The sequence below is a fragment of the Moschus berezovskii genome, chromosome 15 (genome assembly GCF_049115385.1).
Source record: "Moschus berezovskii isolate FMDL1 chromosome 15, NW_MosBer_1.0, whole genome shotgun sequence".
NCBI classification, from domain to species: Eukaryota; Metazoa; Chordata; class Mammalia; order Artiodactyla; family Moschidae; genus Moschus; species Moschus berezovskii.
In genome coordinates this window covers 31498365-31515963 of record NC_142474.1, presented here as the reverse complement: position 1 = coordinate 31515963, position 17599 = coordinate 31498365, and the positions used below count along the sequence as shown (strand labels likewise).

The window sequence follows — 17599 nt, the reverse complement described above, 5'->3', positions numbered from 1 at the left end:
CAGAGGTCTTGTCTGGAAGAGAAAGGGGAGACACAGAAGGCATGGCTCCAGGGCAGGCCTGGGGCTGGGGATCCACCCCAAGCAGCTCCAAGGACGGGCACAGGCTCATCATTGACTGGGATGCAGAATCTGGGGTGATGAACCAAGGTTGCTGCTGAAGCAGGTTTAGAAGGTGATTGTGTCACCCGCTCAGTGTACTGAAGAGTCATTCATTCACATGTCCACTCATTTATTTATGCATTGAGCACATAACTATTGAAAGAATAAATTAAAAAGCTTTTTTTCTTAAACTCAGGGAAACTAAAACATTCATGCAGCCAACGAGTATCTACTGATTGAAGAGAAAGGCACAGAAAGGAAGGTGGGACAGAGGGAGATGAACATTCCCGCACATAAATGTTGAACGGTGAGAGCTCAGATTTTGGCTGGTCTCTGGCAAGCATCAAGCTCTATATGACCTGCAGAGACCTGGCTTGCTGAAAGTTAGGCCACTCTAAGGCAATGTCCCCACCTTCTAAACCCCTGCCTCTTACCACCTGCACTTACTGTCTTCTATGCATGGGATTCGGTAGAGATTTACTCACTGTCTCACTTTAGAAAAAAGAGGAGCTCTTAGGTACAGTGGTCTGAGTCACACAAGTCTCCCCAGAGATTCCTCCCCACTCCCAAATCCGAAACGATGTGTGTCTTCTCCCCAGGAGAAGCTCATTATTCTTGACCATGGGTTGAGAACAGAAAGTATGTCCCCGGACAACACTCTGAGAGCACAGGTTAAGGAATCAGGGGCACCAGGGATTCCCATCTGTAGCTGGTTTCTGCCAAGGCTCAAGCACTGTTTGCTAGAGCTGTGTCAAGAGCAGAGGAGTCTCCACAAATAACAAATGTTGATGAGGGTGTGGAGAAAAGGGAATCCTTGTACACTGTTGGAGGGAATGTATATTGGTACAGCCACTATGGAAAACTGTATTGAGGGCCCTTAAAAAACTAATAATAGGACTATCATATGACCCAGCAATTCCACTCCTGGGTATCTACCCAAAGAATACAAAAATGCTAGTTCAAAAAGATACAATGTCCATAGCAGCATTATTTACAATAGCAAGCTATGGAAGCAATCTAAGTGTCCATTAACAAATAAATAAAGAAGATGTGGTATATACACACAATAAAATACCACTCAACCATAAAAAAGAATGGAAATTTTGCCATTTACAACAACATGGATGGACCTGGATTGTCTTATGAAATAAGTCAGATAGTGGAAGACAAATACTGTGCGTGTATGTGTGTGTGTGTGTGTGTGTGTGTGTGCTCGCGCGCGTGTGTGTGCTCAGTCTGACTCTTTCTGACCCCATGGACTATAGCCAGCCAGGCTCCTCTGTCCATGGAATTTTCCAGGCAAGCTTACTGGAGCATTTGGCATTTCCTACTCCAGGGAATCTTCCCAACCCAGGGATCAAACCCACTTCTCTTGCATCTCCTGCATTGGCAGGTTGACTTTTTATCACTGCACTACCCGGGAAGCCAAATACTATGTATTATCACTGATATGTGAAATCTAAAAAAATGAAACGAATGAATACAACAAAACAGAGCAGGCTTGTAGATACAGAGAACAAACTAGTGGTTACCAGTGGGAAGAGAGGGCAAGATAGAAGTAGGGGATAAGAGTTACAAACTATTAAGTATAAAATGAATATAAAGATAGATTGTACAGCACAGGAAATATCGCCAATATTTTATAGCAACTTTAAACGGAATGTAATCTATAAAAGTTGAAACTCCATGTCATAGATATGAAATTAATATAATATTGTAAATCAGCTACACTTCAATTTTTAAAAAGAGATTTGCAAGAAAAAGGGGGAATCAACACACAAAAGTACACACGGCCAGCTCACAAAGGTTTGCCTAAGTCCTGAAAAATAAAACAATTCTAATTATTAAAAAAAAAAAGTTGAGGTGTGTCTCTTTCATCCCAGAACCCAGTGGCTTGTCTGTAAGGAAAATGATGAAGAAAAGACTGGGCTCCAGGGTGCCTTGACTGCAGAGATACTGGAAGGAGACAAAGGGCATTTTGCACACACCAGGTGGGGTCCTCGGCTGACAGAGAAGATCATCTTTGCCTCTCCCACCGTGAGCTCTGGATGAAAGAGTCTTGCTTCTCCCTGGAGTGCTTGTGGGATGTGCAAGGCTTCTCTAAGCTGCAGGATGAGGAAAAACAGGACTCACATTTGTCATTAGTGTCCTGTGTGTCAACTGCTGTTAACAGTACACAGAGCAACTTACACACACCATTGATGAAATCTTTACAGAAACTAGAAACTGGGTAGGGGGATAAACTAGGAGTTTTGGATTAGCAAATACACACTGCTATATATAAAAGAAATAAACAACAAGATCCCTGGGTAGAGCACAGGGAACTATATCAGTATCTTGTAATAACTTGTAATGGAAAAGAATATGAAAAAGAATACATATTTATGTATAACTGAATCATTTTGTTATACATCTGAAACTAACACAATATTGTAAATCAACTATACTTCAACTGAAAAAAAAAAGAAACTGGAAACTAATACTCAAAGATAAATATCTTAAAATTTTTTCTTTAATTTTATATTGGAGTATAGCCAATTAACAATGTTATTGATCATAGCCATATGGTAAATTTTCTGTTTTGTTATGGTTCCCTTTTACTGGTGGGCATGCAGTGGGTATTTCTTGGAAATGGCCAATTTTTATTAAAATGTTTCTGGAAGATCTGGCAAAAACAAACAAACAAACAAAAAAACAACAATGTTATGATAGTTTCAGGTGGACAGCAAAGGGACTGTACCATACATTTACATGTATCTGTTCTCCCCCCAACTCCCCTCCCATCCAGGCCGACACATAACACTGAGCAGAGCTCCCTGTGCTACACAGTAAGACCTTGTTGGTTATCCAATTTAAATATAGCAGAGTGCGCATGTCAATCTCAAATTCCTTAACTAAAGGAGATAAATGTCTTATTTGAAGTCATGTACCTAGTGAGTGGACATGGAACAACAGACTGGTTCCAAATAGGAAAAGGAGTACATCAAGGCTCTATATTGTCACCCTGCTTATTTAACTTACATGCAGAGTGCATCATGAGAAATGCTGGGCTGGAAGAAGCACAAGCTGGAATCAAGATTGCTGGGAGAAATATCAATAACCTCAAATATGCAGATGACACCACCCTTGCGGCAGAATGTGAAGAGAAACTCAAAAGCCTCTTGATAAAAGTGGAAAAGGAGAGTGAAAAAGCTGGCTTAAAGTTCAACATTCAGAAAACTAAGATCATGGCATCTGGTCCCATCACTTCATGGGAAATAGATGGAGAAACAGTGGAAACAGTGTCAGACTTTATTTTGGGGGGCTCCAAAATCACTGCAGATGGTGATTGCAGCCATGAAATTAAAAGACACTTACTCCTTGGAAGGAAAGTTATGACCAACCTAGACAGCATATTAAAAAGCAGAGACATTACATTGCCAACAAAGTTCTGTCTAGTCAAGGCTATGGTTTTTCCAGCGGTCATGTATGGATGTGAGAGTTGAACTGTGAAGAAAACTGAGCACAGAAGAATTGATGCCTTTGAACTGTGGTGTTGGAGAAGACTCTTGAGAGTCCCTTGGACTTCAAGGAGATCCAACCAGTCCATCCTAAAGGAAATCAGTCCTGGGTGTTCATTGGAAGGACTGATGCTGAAGTTGAAACTCCAATACTTTGGCCACCTCATGCGAAGAGTTGACTCACTGAAAAAGACTCTGATGCTGGGAGGGATTGGGGGCAGAAGGAGAAGGGGATGACAGAGGATGAGATGGCTGGATGGCATCATCGACTCGATGGACGTGAGTTTGAGTGAACTCCGGGAGTTGGTGATGGACAGGGAGGCCTGGCATGCTGTGATTCATGGGGCTGCAAAGAGTCGGACACGACTGAACGACTGAACTGAACTGAACCTAGTGACTGACAGGTCTTACCCTCCCTGTTGCCATGGTCTCCTGTTTTCCACCTGGGAGGGGAACCCTTGCAGTTCCTTCAGTCCAAAATACACCCAGGTGATGAGGAACCTCGCTACACACTGTCCTCCCTTCTGGCATTTGTATCCTGATATGGAGGAGGGAATGAGTCACTGGAAGGCCATTGTGTCCCAAAGGCATTCTACATGAGACATGAGTAGAAAGGGAGCATCCCTGAACCCCCAAGTGGGATGGGCAGGTTGAGAGCATGCTCTCAAAGCTTCCAGGTGGTTCCTGAAACCCTTCTCCTTCAGCTGGCTGCCTTCAGTCATCACCCCACTTCTGAACCCTAGGATCAGCTTGCCAGGCCAAATCTGATGATCCTGTTTGTGGATTACCAGGGGCCTTGGTTCTCCCACCTGCCACCCTTTCACATAGCACTGATCTCAGACTGAGTTTGTTCTAGAAAGGAAAGGGCAGGAGGATAACCTCAGATATGCAGATGATATCACCTTAATGGCAGAAAGTGAAGAGGAACTAAAGAACCACTAATGAGGGTGAAAGAGGAGAGTGAAAAAACTGGCTTAAAACTCAATATTAAAAAGAAACTAATAAGATCATGGCATCTGGTCCCATCACTTCATGGCAAATAGAAGGGAAAAAGGTGGAAGTAGTGACAGATTTCCTTTTCTTGGGCTCTTAAATCACTGAGGATGGTGACTGTAGCCATGAAATAAGAAGATGATTGCTTCTTGACAGGAAAGCTATGACAAATATAGACAGTGCATGAAAAAGCAAAGATATCACTTTGCTGACAAAGGTCTGTATAGTCAAGGCTATGATCTTTCCAGTAGTCATGTACAGACATGAGAGCTGGACTATGAAGAAGGCTGAGTGCCGAAGAAATGATGCTTTTGAACTGTGGTGCTGGAGAAGACTCTCAAGAGTCCCTTGGACATCAAGGAGATGAAACCAGTCAATCCTGGTTTCAGAGAAATCAATTTTAGAGAAATCAACCCTGAATACTCATTGGGAGGACTGATGCAGAAGCTGAAGCTCCAATATTTTGACCACCTGATGCAAAGAGTCAACTCATTGAAAAGACCCTGATGCTGGGAAAGATTGAAGGCAGAGGCTAAGAAGTTGACAGAGGATGAGTTTGTTGGATGGCATCACCAAGTCAACGGACATGAACTTGGGCAAACTCCGGGAGATGGGGAGGGACAGGGAGGCTTGATGTGCTGCAGTCCATGGGGTCACAAAGAGTCGGACACGCCTTGGTGGGTGAACAACAGGGAAGGGAATAGGGGAGGTGCAAAACCATCTAAGTTTTTTCCCAAGTTTACAACTTCATGGATGTTTATGAGCTTCAGAACTTTTCTTTGTGCCTGCTTGGATGAAGGGCAGGGATGAAAGGAGAGTGGCTTCACCCCAACAATTGACTCATCAACACAGACTCTCAGAAACATCAGAGAGAGGAACGTCTTGGAGACTGAGCATCTCCCCTGACTATTATTCTGGCTATGAGGACATGGAGGCCCAGGAAGTGATTTGCCCACAGTGGGATGTCTCTGGACTCTCATCCAGGGCCTGTCCACAGTCCCATGCTGCCTCTTTGACTCACTGCTTAACTCCACCAGCAGGCCAGGGGCAGTTTTCCCACTTTCTTTATCCTGAGAATATCAGTGCCACCAGCACCGTGATATGGTCGTGACTGCGAAATGTCTATCCCAATACACACTCACTCCTTCTTTCTTGGTAATAAAATCCCTCATGTTAATGGCCAGGCTCCCCTGCAGCTGGGGGTCATGTGAATGAGTTCTGGCCAATGACTTATAGGTGTAAGTTATATGTATTAATTCCTAGGAAACCTCTTTCGTAAAAAGTGAGATGAAATTCACCATTTTAACCACTTAAAGCGTACAATTCGGTGGCATTTAGTACATTCATAATGTTGGGCAACCATCACCACTATCTAGTTTCAGAACTTTTTCTTCATCCCCAAGATAAATACCCTACCCACTAGCAATCACTTCCCACCTCCCCAACTCTAGCCCCTGGCAACCACTAATCTAATTTCTGTTCCCATAGATTAGTCTGCTCTGGTCATTTCATATCAATGGAGTCGTACGTATATAGTCTCTGAGTCTGGTTTTTCACTTAGCATTATGTTTTTAAGGGTCATCCATGCAGTAGCATGTATCAGTAGTTCATTCCTTCTTTAGGGCTGAATAATATTCCACTATGTTGATATACTGTATATTGTTCATCCAGTCATCGGTTGATGGATATTTGGGTTGTTTCTACCTTTTGACTCTTATAAATAGTGCTGCAATGAATGTGCCTTTACAAGCATTTGTTTGAATACCTCTTTTCAATTCTGAGGAAAACTCTTTTTCCAAATAATTGGCAAAGGCCCTTAGCCTGCTTATTTCCATCTTCTCTCACCTGCTACCCCAGGTCTGGGTGTGATGTGGACTCAGGTCTAGACCACACATGCCTTTGGGATGACAGAGTGGGGATCTGCAAGAGCCCAGGCCCCTCAGGATTGTGCAGCTGCCCCACTCACCAGAACTGCCTACATCCAGTAAACTTCTGTCTTGCTCATTTCTCTAAGCCATTGTTATTTGGGATTCACTGCCATTTACAGCCAAACCTAGTTGCATGTAATTGGTAGTATAATGCCCTCCTGCCTTATTCTGTGGTCCACTTTTGGCAGGGGTAAAAAGAGAAGCACAGAACAGATTCTAGACTGTGAAAGGTGACTCACAGGACAGATATACTAAAAATCGGTGACTCACAGGACAGATATACTAAAAATCATCTAGCCAGATGTCTTCAAATTTTTTGTTAGAGACTGCATTAAGAAGGACATTTTGTACATTGCTTACACACATGGGTTTATAATCGATGTGAAGTTTCACAGAACAGTATGAACCCTTACTATGCACAATGTACAGTGATATTTTATACTTCATTTTAAAAATAATTTGCTGGTCACAATCCACTAAACTGATTTTATAGCTTCTTAATGGTGACAACTGGCAGCTTGAAAAGCAGTGATATGATGCAATATTCCCATGTGACAGGTGAAACAACTGAGGTCCTAGAAGGTCTACTGAGGTCACTGGTAGTTGAAAGTCAGAGCTTGGCCCAGAAACCAGGTCTTAGATCCCGGTCACTGGGAGGCTGTTATTTGCAACATGCCCCCCTCCTCTGGGCATCAGGATGCCTCCAGCTCCTGGCCAGGTCCTCCCTCACTCCAGCCCTCACCAGGCTCTTTCTTTCTCTCTCTAGCCTGTGCTGCTTCCCTTCATCTTTCCTCTGCATTCAGACATTTTCAATCCCTGTGCAGCATGGGTAGAACAATCTCTTGGTGCTCAGGTGGTGGGGAAAGAGGGGTTCCCCGGGTGGCACTGAGCAAGGGACTTTCAAGGGTGCCAGGACAAAATTGAGTGAGCCCTAAACTGGTGGTTCGAGCGGCCTTGAGCAAGGTCTCGGCCTCTCTGTAGAAGGGAACAGTGAAACCGAATACACTCCCTTGTAGGATGTTGGTTGGGACCCCACATGCACCCATCACTGGCACCTGGGCTCCTGTCAGTGGTACAGATGTCTTAGGATCCCACACATAATGGCACCAGCGACACAGGAGAGAGAAGGGTTTGAGCTTTTTCTGGGCTGCCATGGAGGACCTCAGATGGGCAGACAAGGTGCGGAGTGTTTTACTTGCATATGTCCTTTCACAGTTACAAACCCCTCTGATGTTGTCATTCCCATTTCACAGATGAGGGATTTGAAAGTCCAGTCAAGTGTCACCACTTGCCAAACATCACACGCTCAGGCAGAGACTGGTCCAAGCACACAGTGAAGCCAGTGCAACCTGACCATGTGCCACTCCAGGCTGCACCCTGCATCTAGCCGAGGTGGTGATGGCGGCAATGAGCACAAGTCCAGGAAACCATCAGGGAGAGGGGGACATCCACAGTCTCCTCCTTGCCTCAGCATTACACAGTCATAAAGGAAGGACTCCTTGGCCCCCTTTACTTCCAGAGAGAGTTTAGAATTTCTTAGACCCTTGCTGCTCACGAGGAGCACCTGGAGTGTTCCCCACCACTGGGACAGCACTGGTTTCTTAAACTCTACTGGTGATTCTAATATGGAACCAGAGCTGGAGTTGAGAACCACTGCCTTAAGCCTACACAGTGTCTGTTTACACTACGCAATCAAAGCTACTTTCCATGAATTCTCTCCCCCAAGCCACATGGCCACTCTGAGCAGGAGGCAGGGGGGCAATCACTATCTCTTATTTACGAAGGAGGAAAACAGGCTGAGTTGGAGGACTGCAGATCCTTCTGAGTCCCTCTCGGCCCCTACCAAGATGTGGGGCCTCGTTCCCTCGACTCCCATGCAATGCGGAAAGCGTTTCCTCTCTTCATCTCACACCCAGGCCGGCATGCGGGCCCTGGGGACGAGAATGATTGCCCCATCTGTGGAGCACAGCCCAGCGGGGTGGAGGCTGAGCTGGGAAGTTATCTGAGGTGAGCAGAGCAGCAGGGACACAGGCGTGGGGGCCTGGCAAAGGAGAAGGAGATGCCAGCATCTCAGCTCCCAGGAAAGGAGTTCCGTGCAGACCCACAGCCCAGAATGGCATGGGTCCTCTGTAGGTTGGAGCCTAAAGCCAGAGAGGGTGAGTCCTGAAGCCAGCACTCGGCCCAGCTAAGCTGCTGGTGGGGACGCTCACCGGCCTAGTGGGACAGGGCGCCTGTCCCCGACACAAAAGTGCCGGGCTCTCACAGGCAGAGGTCTGCATCCATGTTTGACCCTTGAGGACTCTGCCTCAGGGCCTCTGCTTGGCCTCGAGGATGGGGAACCCCTTCACCCTGGGCCCAGCATCTGTGTCTACAGCCTGCATTTCTGTCCAATGTGGGGCTCTGGTCTTGGTGTGCGGAAGGCAGAGGGTGCCAGCCACTTTGTGTGGAAGGCTGCCAGGCCTTCCTCCACCATGTCATCCACCCCAGTCCAGGCTGCCGTCTCCACTGGGAGGCAGAATAATCACACCCCACAGATTCCAACAAGAACCTTAACCTGGGAGCCAGAAACAGCCCTCTCGCACCAGCACGCTGCAACCCTGCTAGTCCCCTGGGTCACACATGCCCAACCACCCCTGTTTCTTTTCCTGTTCCTTCCTCCCAGAATACTCCTCACCCCACAAAACTACTTCTGACCAAGTCCAACTCATCGTCCACACCAGCTCTACCTGGTGCTACCTGGGGCCTAGGGTTTCCCCTACCCTAAACCGCCACCAGGGTTAATCCCTTCCTCCTCTTGGTCCTCTGGCAAGTGCTTGGATGTGTAACACAACCTAATGACAGTCCACAGCTAACCCACCATGGGGAAAGACTGCACCTCTCGACCTCTATGCTCCCGCTGCACCTCGTGGCCCCTTCCCTGGATGTCCAGGAAGCAAACTCATTCATTTAGGAACTCAGGAATTCATTACTGAGCCCTGCCTGGCTGCATGACTGGGACGGGCTAGGAACCACAGGTGTGACAGCTTCAAGGGAATGAAGATGTTTCCTTGTCTCTTTTAAAAAAATTGATTTTCTCTGAATTGACCATTGTCCACATTCCTCTGTGACCTTTGGGCATCTGGTGGACCTGGAAGTTGAGTCTTAAGAGCGCGGTGTCCCCAGGAGACACAGACATGGACACACTGGGTCCCTGGGGATGCCTGCAGGGTTCTCAGTGGGCAGGCTGCTGTGGGTACACACGCCCCAGGGCTGAGCCTCTGCTGAAGCCCATCGCCCTCCGCCTCCTGTTTCCTTTCATGCAAGAGAGCAGTCAGTACTGGAAGGAACCTGGAAGTTCCCCCATTTCAAGCTCTTCATCTTGAACCGGGAGCTGGAGGCTCAGCAGTAGCAGTTGGTAACAGAGTTCAAATGAGAAACCAGGTTCAGTGTTGCTTTCCATGTCACAGATTTCACCTACGGTCATGGATGAGCTTGGAACTGGTGGCAGAAAAGGTGCTACTAAAACCTAGTCTGGGCCCAGCTACCAACTTTCTGTGGGACCCAGGTAAGGCCAACTCATCCTCTGGCAGGAGGGAAGTAGGGAGGGAGATGGCCTATCCTCTCTTGCTAAAGTCTACAGAGTCCAAGGTTCCCCTTCTTAGCAACCCAGCACTGTTGCATGTTCATGCGGAGAAGTCCGGGATAAGGGACGAGTCCATTTTTGCAGCCACCCTGTCCCGGCCTTTGCGACCTCGGAAGTAACCAGCAGTCCCCTTTTGCATCGTGCTCAGCGATTTCTTGGGCAAACCTTCCTGCAGCCCTAACCTCCATTCACAATATTTTACTGGTTTGACTCATGCCTTGTTTGGGTTTGGCGTCGCTGCCAGCCCACTAGGCTGAGCACCCACGACAGGCAAATTAGCCTGCTGCTTAGCAGGGGCGCTGTCTAAGCAGAGCCCAGTCCTCAAAGTGACCACAGAGTCAGAGAACCCATGCTCCCCAGCAGTGCTTTTTCACTTCCTTCCCTGGTGCCGCTCTTAGGAACTGTCCTCGGCATACCTGCTCCTTCTACTCCTGGTGGTTTCACTCATCAAGTCACTTTCAAAGAGCCTGCCAGTGCTTCCGGATGTGTACTTAGGAGCATTCCAGCACCGCTGATGGTTTCTGTTAAATTGACTTACATGCTGGCACTCCCTCCCTCCCTTGTAGCTCTGAGACGTGCTTTTCCTTGCCTACATTACTGACAGCTGGTAAAATGACACTGAGAAACATGGGAAGCAGGTGCCAACTGGCTTGAAAGGGCAAAGCTTGTCCGTCTATCTAAGGGGATATGCCTCTGGCTGCACTGAAGAACCTGCCCTTTACTCAGGACTTCGTCCCAAACATGCTCTAACCCTGAGACCACACTAGAGGGACTAGGCAGGCATGGAGAAAGAGTCGCCTCTGAAGAGAACCTTAAAAAAAAAAAACCAGGCTCTAGCTTTCAGAGCCCCGAAGGCAGCTGTCACGAGCTGGGCACTCTGGCCTCTCAGTCGGCCCAAGAGAAGCATGGGAGTCCAGCGGGGACTGGCAGAGAAGATGCCACGCACTCACCAGACATGTTTCGCTTTCCTCTGCCTCCTCTCTGGCTCGTCTGGGAATGGCACGGATGGTGTGGGGAGACTGACTGCCTTGCTGGGATCGCCTTACCATTTATAGAAGCCTCTCCTACACACCCCAATTAGAATTCTAATGAGGTAGGCGAGGCACCAGGTCATTCCTGTAGTGCCTGTAAACGTTTCACTTACGACATACTTGTCACCCAATGGAAGGTCATACCTGCTTGTGCAAGACCAGTTTGGGAAGAAGAGGGGAGATAAGAAAAAAAAAAAACGCAGAGTTTGATTTTATTATTTTTTTCAAGATGAACTACTTCCTGGATCACAGGGTTCAGGAAATGATGTAATGCTTTTCTTGAAGTAGCTTGTCCAGAGCTGATGCTGAGAAGTCCCCTGGGGTCAAAGAAAAGTCTCTGCAGAACCTAAAGTAGAAAATTGCCTAATGTTTTCTCACCGTCCTCACATGCCGGTGGTCTCCACTTGCACGAGCGGCGTGAGATACTCATCACAGTTCACTGTACAAGTTGCCATGTGCCAGAAATGGCGTGTGATTTGTGGTTAGAAGCACTCGGTTCCAATGCTGGGTGGGTCCTGGGCCATCACTGGACCTTGAAGACTTGGAAGCCTTGTCTATGACTTAAGGAGAGGAACGCCCACTCTTCTCAACTCAAGATGTGGGGGAATAATTAAATGAAGTGATGTGAGTGGAAAGTGAATGGAGGTGTACCATATGGATTAAATCCAGTTGTCATCTGGAATCAGACGTCAGTTTAATTCCAGATGTGGGGTGAGGGGCAGTGTTAGTCATTCAGTTGTGTCTGACTCTTTGCCATCCCTTTAACTGTAGCCTGCTAGGCTCCTCTGTCTATGGAATTCTCCAGGCAAGAATACCGGAGTAGGCTGCCATTCCCTTCTCCAGGGGATCTTCCCGACCCTGGGATCGAACCTGGGTCTCCCGGGAGTGGGGGGAGGGAGGATTATTCTTTTCAGTGAGGCAGTGAGGACAGCCAGGGAAGCTATACTGTGACACGACTTCATTCTGGTTCTTCCACACGCTGTCGGTAAAACTGGAAGGCAAGTCACGGACCTTCTCTGAGCCCAGCTTCTACACCAGTTTTAAAAAAATAAGAGGGGGGAGACTCTCATTCTACATTTTTTCTTTGCTTGTTTGTTGTTTTAAGGGGATATATATATATTTAAAGATCCTATGGTGACTATATGCAAGTTCCAAGCTTTCCTGTGATAGACAAAGGAGTTTTAAAAAATAATGATAATGCTCCAAGGGTTTGTGACAGAGAGGAAACTTCTCAAGGCTTCCGCCAGACTTGGAGTGGGAAGGAAGCCCCATGACACAATTAGGTCTTTAGGGAGAAGATGGGAATGATGGACCCTGAGAAAGATGAGACTGAATAAGGCGGATGGGAAAAAGGAAATCCACATCATCTCTCTGTCATCTGGGCTCCCCCAGCGCTTGGTACACTTTAGGACCTCTCTTACCATATGCGTCTCCCTGCACTGGGGCAATCTGGTTACGTCTTTCCCCATCACTCACTCTCAAAAGGTCCAGGCTATGTATTACTCACGGCTTCTCAGAACCGAACATGGGCTTGTCACATGGCAGGAACACACATATTTTTGAATGAGTGGATCAATCAATCGATGTAAAGACGGAAATAATAATTCCCATCAACGTAGAACCCAGCCTGGGTAGGCATTGACTAAACACTTTACACGTATCACCTTTTCTTGTCTTCAGATCAGTCCTATGGCATAGGTACCATTACTTCTGCTGTCTTACAGGAGGGAGAAATTCCCACCCCTGTGTGAGCGACTCCAGAGTCTTTCTGCTTAACCTGGAAGTTGGCTGCCTAAGTGAGGTGGTAGGTCAGCCTTTCCTTTTCTACATCCATGGCCCCATGGAATGTGGCCACTGTTGGCTCTGGCAGATGACCCACAAGAGAGCAGAGCATAGAGAGGTGACAGCAAAGTGAGCTGGACCCTGATCAGCAGCTGGGTGTGTGGCGTGGGTCCTGGCCCCTGCCATGGGATTGGCTGAGACCCTGGGCAAGGATCTCACGACGTTGAGTCAGACCTGCCAGAAAGCCAAGAGCTGTGTGAATCCAAGGGAATGGGTGGATGTAAAGGGCTATGCATGCCCTCAAGAGAGGGATAAAGAAACGGAGGGGGGGTTGCTTATTACTGCTGTTATAGTTGGCCAGAGAGCCAAGAATTGGACTCCTGACATCTCTTTCAGTGACCTGGCAGGGAAACCTGTCACATGACAGGCAGGCAGCTCTGCCCTTGAACTCTGAGATCACACAGATCTGGGTCCAAACTCTGGCTCTGACATGGCCCTCCCCTCAGAGTCCCGGTTTCCTCATCGGTAAAGCTGAGCTAGAAGTTCAGGGAGGGTCAAAGGAGAGCATGAACAGGAGTGCTCAGCACCGCCTCTGGCACTACTCAGCGTAGCCCCTTAGTGCTGACGTTATTGGTATTCTCATTGTATTGATTTTGCGATGGGACCCACAGTGCGGACACCAGTGCCTGCCCACTGACCCCTTGGCCTCCCCTTGGAAGGATCTGTAGCTGATCACTCTTGACCCCAAGGTGGTATGGCAGAAAGATGCCCATGCTGGATTCAGAAACCCCGACTGAAAGCTGGGCTCTGGGGCTTGCCCACTGTGTGGTTTGGCAGAGTCCTTTTCCTTCTCTGAGCCTCAGTTTTCTCACCAGCCTACCCAGACACCTCTCAGCGCTGTCGTAAGGCTTCAAACTCTGAAGTCGTAGATATGACCCTCCCCTATAGAAAGAGTGGTGCTGGGTTGCCTCCTCCCATGCCTGCCACTTGCTCGCTGGCCTCCCTGCAGCTTCTAACTGCCCAGCAGCAGGGCCTTGTGTCCTCATCCTGAGTCGACTCCCTGTTAGCAGCTGGAGGATTGCACCATGGCTGCAGCCGCAGCCCCAGCCTGCAGGCGGGCCGTAATTTGCACACTGTCACAATTTCAGCTAAATGATTTTCAATTCACAGGTGGAGTCACCCAGCTACACGCAAGATGAAATTCCTGCTTGGCCACCCCCTTTGCACCTCAGACTCCAGTTAGAATGGAACATGCAAATATGGACTTTAAAAAAAAGAGAGAGAGAGACACTAACTGATCATTTGCCTTTTTTCTCCCTCTAATTAAGAGATTTAGAGTTGCTGAAAATTTCACAACACATGTAAAGGTACAGAACCTTATAAGAAGTCCTCTAACCCCCAGCCATTCTCCCATATAAGAATCCTGTTTCCTGACACATTTCTCTTGAAAACTCCGGTGAGAGGGAATGCACAGTCTCAAAGCAGTCCCTACATGAAACAGGCAGCTGTGCCTGGAACTTCCATGTCGGGGATGATGCTGTTTAAGGCGCATCTTCCCCCTTCTGTTTCACAGGAAGTCTGTGAGGGCAGGGGCTTTACTGTATGCTTTGCTGCTCCATCCTCAGTACATCACTGGGCCCAGGGCATGCGGTGGGCTCTCAGAAACTGGAGTTTAAAGTGCATTGAGAGGAATAGAAAGTTCCTCCTTTTTTTTTTAAACTTTTTATTTTGTGTTGTGGTATAGCTGATTGATGATGTTGTGATAGTTTGTGGTGAACAGCAAAGGGACTCAGTCATACATATACATGTATCCATTCTCCCCCCCATCCAGGCTGCCACATAACATTGAGCAGAGTTCCTTGTGCTATACAGTGGGTCCTGTTGGTTATCTATTTGAAATACAGCAATGTCCATCCCAAACTCCCAAACTATCCGTTCCCCTCATCCTTACCCCTGCAACCATAAGTTCTTTCTCTAAGTCTGTCTCTCTGAAAGTTCCTCCTAAAGAGTCTATCTCCTTTGAGCTTCTGCCCATTGATCTTCGCTGCTTCTCTTCCATCCATCACTGATCCCACAGGAACCCACCTATCCCCTCCTCACCCAACAAAGATCACATGCTGCCCCAAATCTGGCAAAAAAAAAACCCACAAAACAAAACCCTTCCCTCCCAACAAGTCTTTTCTTCTTCAGATTAAGCATCAGTTTCTCCAACCATTCCTGGTGAGTCACGATCTGGAGACCTCTCATCTCCTTGATGAGATCAGGTCATCCCCTCTTCTGAAACCTTCAGTGGCTTCCCAGAGCCTCTCGCAGCTCAAGTTCCTTAGTCTGGCATTCAAGACCCTCCATTGTATGTCCAACTTAACTCTGTTTTTTCTTTTCTACTACCCTTACATTAACTCTCCTATTCAGCAAAACACACCTAATCATTCTTCCTGGAACCCCACATATTTTTCCCTGCCTCTACACCCATTTGTAAAATGCCCCTGCCTGGAACACCTTCTCTATTTCTTCTGCATCAAGGTCTCTCACTACCAAGCCAAAGGTCTTCCCTCCTCATGCTCATTCCAGTGTGCTGTTCCAGGAAAGAGGGCTGGTGCTAAAAGAAGCAAACTGAGGTTTAAGCCTCAGACACATTCTGACTTACCACAAGCACATATTGTTATAATCACACAGACCGTAGGCAAATCACTTAACCTCTCTGAGCCTAAGTTTTCTCCTCTGAAAAATGGGTCTGGTGATGCCAACACCACTCACCCTCCAGAGCATCCTGAGGAATCCTGTGATGACACATGCAAGTGACAAGGTGCAGTGACTTCTCTCCACCCGAGCCTCTGGAACTTGCCCTGTGTCACTCATCAGGCACCTAACGATACATGATCTGACTCAGGAGGTGAACGTGTGGGTCTGCATGGCTGGCCACCTTTCCCTGACACCAGGCTCTATGCTAAGAGTTTCATATCAATTGACTTTTAAGTGTCACAACAACCCTCCAAGGGAGATATTTTCAATGCAATCCCATTTAATAAATAAGAAGCCGGAGGCTTAGAGAAGCTAAGGAACTTGACAAGCATACACAGCTAACCAAGTCGCAAAGCAGGATGTGAACCTGCTGGACAGTAGAGGCCTGTCCATGCTGCCCTGTCCCTGACGAATCCTCCAGTTCAGTGACACCTGAGTGACTCTGTATCTTGCATTCAGGAGAGTGTTACTGATTCTGGTGATGATAGTATTAGTAACTTGGGGCTGAACAGAAGGAAGCATCCCTGTAGAACTAATATGAAAGCCTTGACTTTAATGTGTTTATGCCCACATTTCCCACTTTCACGGAAACAAATGAATAAACCAAAATGCTGGAGGGAGAGTAGAAGTGTAAAAGTCCTTCGCAGCTCATGTCAGCACTGATTTCTTACAATGCCTGTTGAGGGGGGTCAAAGGTAGTCAGGACTGCAGACACCCAGCCCTCAGGGAGCTTCCCTCAGGGAGGAAGACAGGGAGCAGCTTAGGGAGAAGCTGAACTTTTCTTAAACACAGAGACTGATAAAAGCTGAAAAGAGGTGCAGAACGAGTGATGGGCTCCAGTTACAGAGATTTAAAAAAACGCTTGCTTACTGAAGAGCAAGTGGGAAAAGATCAGAGAGAGGATAGCAAGCAGATCGTTCTGGGAAAAGACTGCACATGAGGTTATGGGGAGCACCCAGTGTGAGAACAGTGGGGGAGGGTGGGGGAGGCTAGCCACGCCCCAGAACAGGGTGAGGACATGGATCCTGGGCATGAGGAAGGGACCACAGCGGGCAGCCCCGCTCAGCACACGTGTGTCATCTCTTAACAGGAGGGGTGGTTCAATCTGTCCAGCTATCACTCAATCACCTCTGAGCACGGGGCCAGAAAAACCAACCAGGAAAGAGAGGAAGCCGCAGCCCACCACCTGTGGGCTCCAGGGCCACCACCCGGAAGGCTGGCGGTTTGCCCAAGAGCATGGGCACCAGAAGGGCGCCACAAAGCAAAATGGACAGAGGGCAGGTCTCAGGGGTTGAGTCAATCCTCAGAAAGGAAACAACCCAGAGAGGTCATCCAGCCCAACCCTTTCTTTCGTGGATGGGAGAACTGAGGCCTTCAGGGAAATGATTTGCCTAAGGTCACGGAATAGCTGGCCTGGGCTCAGAGCTGGGAGAGTGTTAAAGGTCATTTGTCCAACTTCTTTATATGCAGAGTACCTCATGTGAAATGCTGGGCTGGATGAAGCACAAGCTGGAATCAAGATTGCTGGAAGAAATATCAATAACCTCAGATATGCAGATGACACCACCCCTATGTCAGAAAGCAAAGAAAAACTAAAGAACCTCTTGATGAAAGTAAAAGAGGAGAGTGAAAAAACTGGCTTAAAACTCAACATTCAGAAAACTAAGATCATGGCATCCGGTCCCATCACTTCATGGCAAATAGATGGGGGAAACAATGGAAACAGTGACAGATTTTATTTTCCTGGGCTCCAAAATCACTGCAGATGGTGATTGCAGCCATGAAATGAAAAGACATTTGCTCCTTGGAAGAAAAGCTATCACCAACCTAGACAGCATATTAAAAAGCAGAGACATTACTTTGCCAACAAAGGTCTGTCTAGTCAAAGCTATGGTTTTTCCA

The 17599-nt window shown here is 47.4% G+C and overlaps 1 protein-coding gene across 1 annotated transcript in view; it reads right to left on the bottom strand.

Moving 5' to 3' along the window:
• Positions 1 to 11187, bottom strand: part of TGM3 (transglutaminase 3) — a 44009-nt gene extending 32822 nt beyond the window's left edge. The window contains exon 1 of the mRNA XM_055432769.2: positions 11093 to 11187. Coding sequence (XP_055288744.2) covers positions 11093 to 11099 — 7 coding nt within the window. The 5' untranslated portion in view covers positions 11100 to 11187. The remainder of the gene's footprint in view (positions 1 to 11092) is intronic.
• Between the last annotated feature and the right edge of the window lie 6412 nt (positions 11188 to 17599).